This window comes from Cloeon dipterum, chromosome 4, assembly GCF_949628265.1.
Source record: "Cloeon dipterum chromosome 4, ieCloDipt1.1, whole genome shotgun sequence".
NCBI classification, from domain to species: Eukaryota; Metazoa; Arthropoda; class Insecta; order Ephemeroptera; family Baetidae; genus Cloeon; species Cloeon dipterum.
Window position 1 is genome coordinate 12678823 of NC_088789.1, and position 13778 is coordinate 12692600.

The 13778-nt window shown below is 37.0% G+C and overlaps 2 protein-coding genes across 6 annotated transcripts; both read right to left on the reverse strand.

The window, feature by feature from the left end:
• Positions 1 to 319: 319 nt before the first annotated feature.
• LOC135942094 (protein phosphatase 1 regulatory subunit 37) lies at positions 320 to 9249 on the reverse strand. 2 transcript variants are annotated; one of them, XM_065488037.1, is made up of 11 exons: positions 9118 to 9249; positions 8890 to 9067; positions 6002 to 6099; positions 5783 to 5938; positions 5406 to 5525; positions 5192 to 5342; positions 4989 to 5132; positions 4698 to 4867; positions 4454 to 4642; positions 4287 to 4403; positions 320 to 4231 (listed from the first exon to the last, which is right to left on the reverse strand). In XM_065488037.1, exons 2-11 carry the CDS (start codon positions 8990 to 8992, stop codon positions 2936 to 2938), a joined length of 2544 nt encoding a protein of 847 aa, XP_065344109.1. In that variant the 5' UTR covers positions 8993 to 9067; positions 9118 to 9249; the 3' UTR covers positions 320 to 2935. The 2 variants fall into 2 exon arrangements, with proteins under 2 accessions (XP_065344109.1, XP_065344108.1); XM_065488036.1 differs by having other exon boundaries at positions 8890 to 9216.
• Positions 9250 to 9939: 690 nt separating this feature from the next.
• On the reverse strand, positions 9940 to 13439 carry LOC135942693 (serine/arginine repetitive matrix protein 1-like). Of its 4 annotated transcripts, XM_065488962.1 has the most exons (6): positions 13264 to 13438; positions 12372 to 12819; positions 12091 to 12238; positions 11916 to 12039; positions 11663 to 11857; positions 9940 to 11327 (listed from the first exon to the last, which is right to left on the reverse strand). In XM_065488962.1, exons 3-6 carry the CDS (start codon positions 12227 to 12229, stop codon positions 10238 to 10240), a joined length of 1548 nt encoding a protein of 515 aa, XP_065345034.1. In that variant the 5' UTR covers positions 12230 to 12238; positions 12372 to 12819; positions 13264 to 13438; the 3' UTR covers positions 9940 to 10237. The 4 variants fall into 4 exon arrangements, with proteins under 4 accessions (XP_065345034.1, XP_065345035.1, XP_065345033.1 ...); XM_065488963.1 differs by lacking the exon at positions 12372 to 12819 and having other exon boundaries at positions 13264 to 13439; XM_065488961.1 differs by having other exon boundaries at positions 12372 to 13438.
• Positions 13440 to 13778: the final 339 nt, after the last annotated feature.

Sequence of the window (13778 nt, forward strand, 5' to 3'; positions counted from 1 at the left end):
TTTTGAATACAAATAATTATCCTCAAGGGTTTGTTAGTTTTTTGTTTGTGTAGGTGAACCTTTTTACCATGACAAACATTTTGATTGCAACATGGAACCCCAAAATGATAGAATATAAAATGAATGTGCAAACGCAAAAAATGTTGAAATTGTAAAATTATTGAAAATCTTTAATCTCTGAGAGCAAAAAAAAAAGAAAAGAAAATTAATGATGAGCTCAATATTTGAAGGTCATTTCTCTACCGTAAGTATAGAAATTTAAAATTCAAGAAAAAATATGAGCAGAAGGGTCATTAGACACAATAAAGCAACTATCGCATGAACTCGATTCAACATACTTTATTAATAAGTTTCTGAGTCATAGTATATCATTCATATTTCGCACAGTGTACAGTTAATATACAAATATAAATATGGAGCACATCATCGAAAAACTGGTTTCGTAAGTTCTATATTTACAACAATAATTATCTATAGATATCAATATTAACCGGTTAAGTTGGGAGAATATTTTCAACCATTAAATTTTAAATAATTACAGTCGCGATTTTGAGGGCTATAATATTTTCTCACTTAATTTTCCTGACAAAAATAGATATTCTTTTGCTTTGCTTCACTCTCCTAGCTATGTATTAACTGCAATAATTTTACTTATCTCTAACAAGATAATCAACACAGTACTTCACTAACACACAACAATTGCGGCGAAAAATCACATCACTCACGCACTATTAATAAGAATGGTAGAGAAATATTTAAGTTTTGAACGACTCTAAAGAGAAGAAAAGAAAAATAACACAAAAGACACAGCGGCATTTAATGACTACTGCCATTTCACAAAATATACGAAAAATTAAAACCAGAATCAAACTCACTAAAATGGAGAACCCTATTTTACGTTACTTATTTTCAACCCTGAGCAGCAAAGTTGCACGGAAAGAATTTTGGAATCATCGGGTTTCTCCATTCCGTCTAATCATGTACATTTCAATATGCTTATTAATATGTATATATAGTGTTATAATTACTTTCGGAAATTGGTCTGGCAGTGGCGACAAAAAAATACTATAATAATAAGTTTTTTGAATATAGTAGAATAAACATTGAATGCTTGTATAAAGTTATAATGTTTATTCCATTTCCATACCCATTAATGATCTTATTTCCAGAAGTGTGGTGAATGTCAAGGTGGGAGATTTTTTTATGGTTAAGTTTGTGAAGCGTACGTTTTAGTTCTGTCAGTGTAACAATGTAAAATACTACACCTTTCCCTCTCCCTGTATCATGACAAGACCACCATCTCACACGATAGAAGGTACATCAACCCACAATATGATCAGGATTTTTGGTTTTGATTTAAACGGTTATAAGAGGTGCAGCAGATTGAGGCCAATGTTGGTATTTGAAATTATTTTGACGTGTTTCCTAAATTGGAGTTTTAAATTTTGATAGCATATCACAAATGTATACACATATTCTTTTAAAAATAGAAGCAAAAAACAATCACTAAACTGAAGCTGAATTTACAAATCAGCAAGTGTTTACAGAGCAGCTAAAATGCCTATAAAAATATATTTTCAGATTATTAGTGACTTTAAGAATCAATACATCAGAATATAAAATTTGGTAATCGAGATGTACATTGAGAAATATTTACATATATATCCTATTTGATTCGCTCTGTAACTAATCGCTGACTTGGAAATCCATAAGTTATATCTTATCACAATCGGTTTACTTATTTAGTGATCTATAATATGAATAAGTAATAATTTGAACTAAAAAGGGAAAAAATGTTTTAATAATTACACAAAATAAATAATATTGCTAAGAATGTGAAAACTATGGATTTTGCTGCCACAAGCAAAGACTTCACCTCAGCTTATTTACATTATTTGCCCATTCTATAATAACATGGTGCCGAGGACAAAGAAATGAAAATGTTATAAAATATTATCACAAATGCAACAATGTTTTACTGATTACAAAGCAGCAATAGTCAATCTGTTGTTTTCTGACTGAACTGCGAAGCTACAATTCCTCGCAAATTGATTTTAGTCTTATGGCGTCGTTCCACAATGATAAATTACACACGTAATTAATTGATTCTCTCAAGATTGTTATCCAACTTTAAACTTTGCTGCTTGATAGCACAACCATCAAAAAAGCTTTCTCGATTTTCACTTCGCTCTCAAAACATTTTTGGAGGGTAACAGCCAGCGTTACGTTTAAATTACTTGTTACAACAAGTCCATCATGTAAGTAAAGTGTATTAAATATTTTAACCATTTATGTTTCCAGTAATGATAATATTTTTTTAATTTTGGTTTCACCCGAGTGACCAAGTGAGAGACTAATTACTACTATTTCATTAAAAAACATTGAACACTTTTAAACTTTGTAGAATGAGTTTGCAAGTTACAAGAACATCTTAACATTCAAATATTTATGGAAAAAATGTTTTCTCAAAATGTGCACACAAACAGTGTCAAGCGATTAGGTAGAGTAAAAAAGTGGTTCTCGTGTGGGAACTGCCATGGCCGAAGTCTTTTTAAATGCGGGGCCAAAACATGCCCCATTAAGTATGTCTAAAATGGCACATTATCATGTTAGATGGTGCAGCAAGAAAATGTTTGCTTCCTTCACACCAATCAGAATATTTGAGCTCGAAATGTGTCACAACCCTTGATTCGGAATTAAGGCAATTCCTACAGAGACCAAAAGCAAATTCGTAAGAGAAAAATAATGTTATGTTGGGAGAAAAGATTTTGGGGGATGGGTATTTTCTGTCATTGATAGCAGTCAATGAAAGGTAGAGGAAACTTCACACAGAAGGCCACCGCTCTCCTCACTGCAATTTGTCAGTTCATATGCTTTATACCTTCCAGCTAAGTTTTAGGAAACGATCGAGTTTCAGAAAGCTCTGCAGACAATTTTAAGTCACAACATCAGAGGTGCTTGGTGCAGATTCTGAAGAATCGTCACCAAAATCCCAGAATGGCTCCTCTTTGGATTTCTTTTTACTCTTTTTCTTTTTGCCAGGGCTAACATCAAGTGTGTTCTCCTTGTCGCTGGCTGAGGCAGGCAAATTTTCATAGTTTGTACTATCTAGGAGCGGGGCTGACAATGCGCTCGAGTCTAAATGCCTTTCATTTGAACTCAGGAAATCACCTGATAAATGCATTTTGGGTTTTTCGTGCTTGGATGAAAACTTGAAAGGTTCATAACTCAATGAAATTGAACTCAGACTGGGTACTATCTGCGACATCTTTGCTTCAGTTTTGGCGTAAAATGCAGACGCAGTAGACGAAAAACTTAGAGACGGAGTTTGGAAGAGGGCAAATAAGCTTTGAAGCGTGGATTTTGACTCAGATTTGGTAATCTGGGTGTTATCCGTGTTGGAGTAATTGTGAGCGTTCTCTGACAGTTTTCGAGGCTCTGAAATTCGAGGTGGAAATGTTTGGGAAATGCTCAACTGCTGCTTTTCATTTCTGTTGATAGAGGTTGAATCCCGACTAACACTATCCAAATAAGCTGGATTCATCTCAGTGATAATGTCAAAATTTTCATCCTCTTTTTGCTTTACCTCCAAAATAATTGGCTCTGTCAATTCTTCCTGTCGCGCGTCCAGGTCTTCTTGCTCCATCTTTGATGTGATTTGCTCTACTTCATCATCACATTCAACACTATCATTGTTGTTATTGTTTTTGTTATTTTCATTATCAATGTGTTCACAAGTAGAATTCTGGTTGCTGTTTGTGTCGACCTGTTCGCAGTCAATCTTGTAGGCTTCTGGAATATTGGACGTTGCCGCGTTTGGCGTGACTTGAAAGCCGACCGTTACTTTGGACTCCTCAGGCAAGACAATTTTTGGAATGTCAGTCACAGGCGTAATGGAAAACCTTGATCTGACTTCAGGAACAACTGGCGACGGATCTGCAACTTTGGAGACGGAAAATCGCGATTTACCTGGGCTGGGAATCGGACTCATGATCGGGCTTGGTGTAGGACTTGGCGCTGGTGAACGAAGCCTGCCGCAAGAAAGCGTTTTCTTGGGAATCGTTTGGGGAATTTTGATTTCACAAGTAAGTGAAATCTTTCTTGAATTCAGTCCCACATTAAGTGGCAGCCTTGAAGAATAGCTGTTTGGTGGGCATTTTTCCAAGTTGAGCTTCAGCTGCTCATTAATCGAGTGCAGGGCTGCCTGATACTGCGCTAAGTCTTCAGATTCCTGTAAAAAATAACGTTGATAAGGTTTCTAAACAAATAAGCCTGCAAGTACTCACAAGGTATGTTGGATTTTGGTCCAAGTCCAGCTGAGTCATGCTCTCATTCATCTTCAAGCTTTCAAGCATACTCTGAAGTCCGTCAACCTTTAACTGATTGTCTCTCAAATCTACCCTCTGCGAAGGAATGGATTAATATTTTTTTAATGAATGTTTAAATGCATTACATGAAGAGTTTTGTTGTGCTCGAAAACCAAAGCCAAATCTTTGGCAGCAGCACACGTAATTTTGGTTGACTGCAGCCCAAGGCGCGAGAGTCCCGAATTGTTTTTAAGTGGCTCTCGCAAGCCTTGCAACCAAGAATCTGTCAAATCATTGTGCCCAACGTTCAATATCTCCATATCGTTATTTGCTTCCTGCAATGGCAAAATTTGAGAATGATAAAATACCAATTTCAACATCATTCTGTACCAGCAACTTGCAAAAATGAAGCCCGCTTGATTGTGTGAGGCAGTTATTCCACATGACCAGCACCCTCAGCCCAGTTTTTTCATCACCGGGACTAGAAGGAGAATCTGGCTGGCTGGGGGCATACACGTGTCCAGAAAGGCGCTGACATAAATGTTGCGCGCCCTTGTCACCTGGAAAGTTAATTTCAAAATATTGTCGTGAGGGATCAATAATAATTATTGGTAACCAGCTTAATACTGAATTTTTTGAAGCTCTTAAAAGATCAACTGGAATTAAATTTAAATAAATTACCTATTATGTTGTTGCTCAAATCAAGAAGTTGTAAACTTGTGTTATAACTTAAAAGATTTGAAATGTTGTAAGCATCTGTAGATTCTAGATGGTTTTCCCCCAAGTAAATTTCTTGCAAACTTCTGTTCATCCTCAATGCATTAGCTTAAAGAATATAGTGTAATTGAGTTTCATGTGTGTAACAAACTTAAATCGTCACATACTTAACATTATGATTGGCTTTCCTTGCAAGTGGCATCTCTCCAAATTCAAAACTGCGAGATGGGTCCCAATTTTTAATGAACGAGTCAGGAAAGGAATGAATTCCTCTTTCAGGCAAGTTTCCTTGGCAATAAGCTCCTTTAAGCACTGCGTCTGTAATGGTTGCAGGAAACGTGTAAATGTGTTAACTGCTTAATGGTGCTTACAATCACTTACCTTTTTAATCATGCGAGAACATGCCTGCCACCCCCTGCCTAAAATTTTGGCATTTCTTGATATGTTAACAGTTTCGCAAGCCTCATAATACTCTATCATTTCAAACATAGCGACAGCTCCCTAAAAAATAATTGAATATATGAATTTGCAGATAGTCACACTAGTATTCAATTATTTATTTCTACACCTCTTTGTACAGCATTAATTCATAGATAATATTTATGGACTTTCTGTTTCATAAATTTAATATTTTTTGCTATAACATTTAAAAGGACGTTGATGTCAAACGGTTTGCAACACAACAAAGAGGCAAAGCGTTTATCAGTATAAAAACAAACCACTCCACTAGGACAAACTCTTATTAATAGGAAACTTACTTCTTCACTAATACGAGTGTTTTCCAGATCAAGCACATGAAATCGGATTCTCTTAAAAATCTCTTCAAGTGCTTCACATGCCATGTACTCCAGCTCTGTCCCACTGAGGTCGAATACGGGAATACGATCCTGGTCCCTAAGCTCATAGTTGAATTCCTAGTTTGAAATTAAGCGTTAAACATTTTAAACGTTTAACTTAGTTAGCAGGCATATACAAACCTTAAGTTGGTTCAAGACTTTTGGTATTCTTTGCACACCATGCTTAATACACGATTCCGAGTACTTGGTAGAAAGGAATTCAGCTGAGATTGCTTCATCTGCAACAAAGAATCATGAAGTTGAAAAATATGTTGTATTTTAGATCAGATCGCAGAGAATAGTCTTAGGGTTTTATATTTTCCAATTACTTTTTACGGCAAGAACAAAATCATTTTGCTGAAAATTCAAAAATTGATCCAATGACGAAAAATAATAGTAAACAAAGATAAGATAAAATCATGGAATTAGGTAACGTTTTAATTAGGGCTGTTCCAATTAATGCTATTCAATATTTAAGTTTTATCAATATCATGCCGTTCTTGTCTTCACTATCGTGCACGCTCTGCTTGTTTATTTTTGACTATATATCACGAAGGTTTAGAAGATCTTCAATATTCACAGTTCATCTTCGTTTGAAAGCAATAAGTTAGTCAAGCAGCTTTAATCAAAGGATTTTCAAGTAGGATCCATGTTATTTCTTTCAAGTATTAATTCAAATTGTGAGAATAAACAGCGAAACAAAGTCTCTCAGAAAAATATATTCTTTTTTACATCACGACTTCTATGCGTCCGAAGATCTTATGCAAATTTAATATTATACTTTCAACGTAATTTGAACCAACACTGAGCACTGGCTCTGACGGATTATACGGATTCAATGTCAAAAATTGCTCTCAAGGGAATACCTGCAAATCTATGAAACGAAATCTGCGAAAATTGCGGGGATTTGAAAGAGTAAGAGATGAATAACAGCCGAGATCCTAATTAAATTATTGCATCGCACTTCTTAGTGTGATTTTATTCTAAGCAGCTTGCCCGGTTTTGAAATGCTGATGCGTGCATATTAATTAATAGGCACGCTGGTCGGCAGTGCAATTAAGTGGCAGGTGGTGCTATTCCTTGAGACACAGCTAGACGACACACCGTTGCAATGAAATTATTCTGCTCTCCATTTCCTAATCTCATCTACCAACTGTTATGTCACACCTGCTAAACTTTTCGTTCACTGTACACAATCCAGAAAATAACATTATAATATGTCTTGGCAGCAAAATTAGGTAACAAAAATTAAGATTCCCTGATGTTATTTTCAAAAGAAAGTTAATTATTTTAAGTTTTTCCGATCAGAGCACACTTCAACAGTAAATTAATTTTTAAACTTGTTATTAATAAAGAAACCAAGTATTTAGTTAAGGAAAGGTGACGCAATAGCTCGCAATTTTACTTTCTCTGACGCACTTACTGAAGTTTGAATGACGTACATTATTTGTGGAATTTTCTGCAATGGTAGGGTGTCTTTTGTAACAGAGTGCCTTTCGCAAAGAGCATGCTCTCAGCAGGTTATTTCAGCAAAAAATGTAACATGCTGGTTATGAAGTACATATAATGGTTTTAGTTTCAAGGAAATCATGCCAGAAATTAAAAGTAAGTTAAAACAATGAGCTCAAACTTTAAATGGACTCAATTTACCAATCATCTCAATCAAAAAATTTACATTGGAACGTTGTGATGAGACTGTTATTATAATGTAAAATAATTGAAGGTTGTTTTTGATAGATATGTTGTAATAAATTTAAAAACACACCAGTTGTCACCAACTTAAATCAATTGGAGGATTTTCTGCTATGAGGAAGGAAGCAGTGATTTTTTTCTTTTTGCAGGCTAGTTTATTTCTTTACAATAAGATAACGAGAGCCAAGTGGTGATGAAAATAAATTTAAATATCACGGAAAAATTGTCGTATCAAAAAATGCAATTCTGTATGGTTATTATATATATACTGCCTGAACTCCATTATTTTAAAGAGGGGCTAATGAAAGTTAAAATTTACGAGCTGACCCGATCCTAGATAATCCAATGCAATCTAAGATGTTGGTGATATTTTGTTTGTAAATTGTAATTTACGGCGGAAGTTATCAGCAAAGTTCACAGCACAGCCTGCTTTCGATAAAAATTTATTCCGTGAGTGAAAACAAAAATCACTAAAATTAGAATATCATATTGAAGGAAAGGCCTGAGAGGTCAGGCACCTGGAAGAGCAGCGGGTCTCAGGTCAAGCGCCACCTAGCAACATGTCAAGGCCGCAGCTAACGAAATCAGAGGTGCGAAATTGTGCGAGAGGAAACGCTCGCGCAGAAGACTTAAATTGCTCTAAAAACGCACACACACATTAATAATTGTTGTGTGTTAAGTTTTGTACGCGTGGAAATGCTCCTTTCCTTGTCCTAGTTATAAACAAGCCAATATTGCACAGCCTTGGGCGGGAATGAATTTTATTAGAGACGCTTGCAAGCGAGAACGACGGAGAAGACACCATCTGCACCGAAAAGCAAAAAAATCTACGTGTCTATCAAGGGACGAAAGTAACGTGAAGTACGAAGTTGTCTGCTTGATGTTTCAAGTTAGGGTCCACTCTAAATTATTAATTATTGACGGCTAAACAAAGGACCTAAGCGGAACCGACGGAACGAGACTCCCTTTCACTCACTGCCCTACTTTAGTAATTAGCGTGCGGAATTATCGTACGATGCAAGTGTCAGTGTTTCGCGCCAAATGATTCGCATTTTTGCCAAAAGCCTGGCTTGCAAATCGCCAGTCGAGAAACTCGTTTCTGCACGCTGAAGATTAGCGCGTGTTTGCTCATTATGCCTTCTGTCACATAGCAACTGGTGATTGACTTTTCCAAGGAAATTAGTGGGAATGTATGCAAAATGCGCCGCTGTACGATCGGAAATGCACATTTAGCGACCGTTGCGCACAAAATCGATTTAGCGAAAAGACGTCCGGAACATTAAAATCAGATTGGGATGTAAACTAATTTTAAGAGGGATCAAAGCATAATTTGTTACCCGTGAACCAGGGGTCCTCCGGTCCATAAGTGGCCGTAACCAGGCTGCTCTCGTCCTCGGAGAAGTGAACTGTGCGCGACGCCTTCTTCTCCGTTGCATCCATCTTCTAATCAGAACACTGACACACAGTCATTGATTGATTCACTTGCCAATCACATGTCTTAATGTGTCATGTTCGCTAAATCGAGTTTTTTAATTGATGAATTTCAACAACTTGCTAATTAAAACCTTTGCTCAAGTTCTTCGTGTTTGACCCCAACAGAGGCCATCTTGCTTTTTAGCAATATTGCCAACGAAACGCAATACCAACTTGCCGGTGCTGACTCTGCGTTGGAAATGATGTGATTGTCGACTCCACTAACCACTGCGCTCCAAGCAAGGTTTTCTGTGAAAAAACCGAGCGCAGCGATCGTTTTATCCTGATATTAGATCAATATAAAATTATGAAGTTAACACAATAAATAATTAAGGGTTGTTGAATATTATGCTTTATGAGCTAGTTTTACTTTCAGAGAAAATTTGTTTGTAGAGAAAATTAAAAAAATGTTTATATTTTCTGAAAAATAAAATTTACTCATATTTTTATAAATCTGGTTAATCTAATAATAATTAGAATACGAGTTTGAATATTTTACAGGGCAAAATTATCAGAAAATTATATTTTTGCGAGTTATCCCACCACCATAATATTATATAACCTTTTGCTCTATTCTTAGGAACACAAATTTTTAGTTAGTTGAGGGTAAATTTAAAATTTACAACTTTCTAAAGGCAAAGAGAAATTTATAGTCTTTCATAGTTTGGATTCGGACTTTTTAAGAACGGTAAAATGATGCGTACAGGAGCTCCAAACTTCGAGGCCCACATTTCCTTATCAACCAAAGTAAACAAGCACATTTACCTCATTGTTTAGACAAAGTACTTGATTTCGTCTTGTTTACCTTCTGAAGCGTAAATCAAGAATAGTAAATTCCCTGTGAGGAAACTGCTCTAATTTTACGACGCTCTATGGAGCAGCAAGGTCAACTTTGTCATACAAACGAACAAATATATAATTTGCATTCATAGTTTATAATATGCTATACTTATAAATTGTAGACATCCCACACACCATTAATTGTAAATAGAAATACATATAATCTAGAAAAAACATGACCAAATTCGACAAGAATCAAATTATTTTCGTAATTTAAAATTTTGTTGAAGAGTGTAAACGCAAACAAAAATTTAAATTCAAAGAGCAGAACAAAAAATAATGTTTAGGGTATGCGCAAGAGCAATAGGAATAAAATGTAGCTAGCTGCAAGCTGAAAAAGTTACATTACATATTGATTAGAGTATTTTTAGACTAAGTTCTCAAGAATTTTCTAGTAACAAATCCCTCTGCGCCCTTGTTGATTACATTCTTCCCCAGACCACTCTTCTTCGCTGACCAAGGTTCATTTCTTGGCAATGGTAGATTCTCCCTTTCCAAGGGTGATCTCCCAAGATTAGAGAAGCGGTAGCTCTCCCAGTCTCGCTCCCTCTCTCTCCTGGCATTATCCAGCGCAGCATCCTCTCCGTAGCAAGCTCGCTCCACTTCCAGCCACTCTTGATACCTTTGCCACCACGTTTCCCATTTGAAATATTCGTCGAAGGATACATCTGTGTCCCACAGCAATCCCTTTCTGCGATAATAGCTGTACCTAATCAATGGGTCAGACCAGTTCACAGGAGCATCTGGACCAGGTGGTCTCTCCTCTGTGTATGTTCTTTCGAAGAAGCAGCGACGGCGCTCATAATGAAATGCGTAATCTCTTTCTGGTGATTCCCTCCTCACCACTGGTCGCTCATGCCTTGATAGAGGAAAGTCAAGCTCCACAGCATCATCTGCGATGACCACTTTTACACCTGGAGCTGCCGAGTCCTTGGTTATTTTCATCGAAACAGAGTCATACTCTCGACGGTCAACAGACCACTGAGCCATTTTGCCAAATCTTTCCGAGAGAGTCATTTTGGGTGCTTCATTGATCTCGCCGGATGAATCTTCAGAATCAGATGAGCTTGACGAAGAGCCTGAGGTAGACTCGACTGGCGTTCTTGGGTGAGGTGGAGACTTGGGTCTTCCAACTCTCTGCTTTTTACGTCCGCCAGTTGGCTCTGGAGGAGTCTTCCTTCCTGTTTTCTTATTACTGACAACTCTTTTAATCGTTTTCTTTGCCGGCATTGGAGGTGGCGAGGGAGACGGCGGAGTGCGAGAGTTTCGTGGCTGTTTTCGATGTTTAGGGGAGCAGACAGAACAGTCTTCATCTGAGCAAGAACTTTCGCTTCCTGATGAAGAGAAGGAGGAAGAACGGTTTGTTCTGCGGTGCCCTCCCCTTCGATGTGCTGGAGTCCTAGGCCTGCCCCGAGAGCGTTCCCTGGAGTTACTGTGTCTGCTTGGTGGAGACGGTGGGGATCTGAAACAGGAAACGTTAATACTCACTGAAGCATGCGGTACACATTAATGACGCCCTTAAAAAAATATGAATTTAAAATGACAACTTGTTTTTTTAAGTAAATTGTAAAAGTAAGGCAGTGCTAATGAGAAGCAAAATTAGATGGTCATAGCTTTTACCATAAAGGTTGCATGCGATTTAATTCAGCCATGGAATTTTAAATGATAGCAAAATCAACTGAACGCATCAGTCACCTAGGCTACCTTGTTATCCAAGTGGAATTTACATGACTGCAAATATTGTATATATTTCTAATTTCACGCATGCTGGATGAGAGTATCTAAAATAATATTTACCTAGGCCTTGCTTTTTGGGTTTTCTCCTTGGAGACCTTTGAAACCGGAGTTCTAGGTCGTCGGTTTACAGGAGACTTAGGTCTGTCTAAAGGGGACCGACTTCTGGAGGTTTGGCTGCTGGAACTTGAGCTTCTAGAGCGACTGGACTTGCGCAGTTCTTCTCGATACATTTCATCAAATCCACTGTGCCTCCATCTATTTTAAATTAAAAGGCTAAGAACTGTTTTCCTTTGTGTTATAAAGAAAAATCAACCTGTCTGGTACCCTAGCTTCAGCTTCAAGAAGTTTTTTTGTCCAATATGCGCTCTGACCACCAGTATCTCTTCTGGCGTTTTGCATAACATGCCCAAGCTCACGTCTCCTCGGAGAGTTGGCTGCTTCAAATTGATTTTACACCTTCAACTCCACAAATTTAAACTTAAGTTTACAGCGTCGCCTGGCTCTTCGTTGATCATTTTCCCTTCTAGCAGCTCCGCTGCTGACGCCCCCACGGACGTCATCCATCCTCAGCTTGGCTCTGTCATTGCCGCCTCTATTTCCAGATCGATTTCTTCGAGTTTTAGGCATCGTATGCAACTGAAATTTCAAACAAGTAATGAGTAATGCAAAGGAAAAATAGTTGTGAAGATGATGCCGCCTGTGCTTTATACTCAAGACAGGAAAATTATGATTGAGACGTACACTATGAACACATATTCGAAATTTTTACCTCTGCTTTGGCAGTCCAATTGATTTAGGTAACAGAGGGATCATGGCAATTAAATTTACGCTGCGCAACAAATGATTTAAGCACAAATGTAGGGTCCTTGAATAAAAAATGTCCACGCAAAACTGTCCTTAGGAACATTGGCGTCTGGAAGCGCGCACTTGAGTGTTTCTTCATTGCTGATGTATAGTAAGCCACAAGTCCTAGTCTCAAAATGTCACTTTCGCGCACTTCAAACTTCACTCTCTAGCTTTTAAGTTCAGTTTGGTCCAGTTTGATCCTAGTCTGAGAATAGTCAAAACACTTCACAAAGGTCCAGTCATCCACCAAGCCTTAATCAGTTCATTGTTTGTTGAGGAACAAGACAGTTCAGGATATCACTCTAGATGTTTATGGTCATCGTTCTTCAATATATTTATAACTTACCTCAATTTTCAATGCATCCAATTAGCTGTTCACAAAGTATTAAAAATTGAAAGGCAAGTATTGAGTTGACTGCGAAAAATGGGAATAATACCAATATAGTTAAGGATTATGATGAGGATTATTTAATTTTTTGTGAGTGTTTTTAACTGTATTATGTACGTGTTTTGGAGCAGAATTTTAAAGACTACTTAATGTTTGAATATTAAATTATAAAGAATTAAATCAGGTTTTTTGTGTAGTTCCAGTCAAAAAAATACGGACGACTTTTGTAATAATTTAATTAAAAAGGGGGGAGTATAATTATGTATGTATCTATTATGCCTTCATTACAACACTGGTTCATCTGTTGATTGGTTACAAACTGGGAGTTGCGGGGAAAATGCAGCAATAATTAAATTGACGATCACAAGCTGTAAAAACGTAGTGGATTGATTTTTTGCTAAAAAGGACAACATTGAACTAAACTCACTTTATGATTGTATTGACGGGTCCAATTCGGAATTCGAAATCTAGTCGGAAAACTGCTGCTTAATGGGAAAATAGGTATTTATAATTCTATCAATATTGCGATGTACACCCGGTTATTTTGTCCTTAGCCGACACAACGAGGTCACAATAAAGGAGTCACGTCAAAACAAAATTAAATATACTAAATTTTGGGCGATCAGCAGGGGAGCGCCATCAGTTGTTTGTTTTTGGAGTTAAAAGCACGGACATGCACAGGTGTAATGGCCGCTTGTATACCAACTTAAAATATTTTCGTTAAATAAAAATTTACAGTGATAAAATGTCATTTACTTTCTTTGATTATTTAAAATATAAAATAATTTTAGCGGCTTTTATAATAATTTTAATGTGTTCTAAAAATTTGTGGTTTTTAGAAAGAAAAAAGCGTCTCATAATGAGTGTTGTTGGCGCAATTTGTTTCTAATGGCTTTATTACGCAAAGCCTACGCTGGGCGGCACCAGGCGGCACCTCCGTTT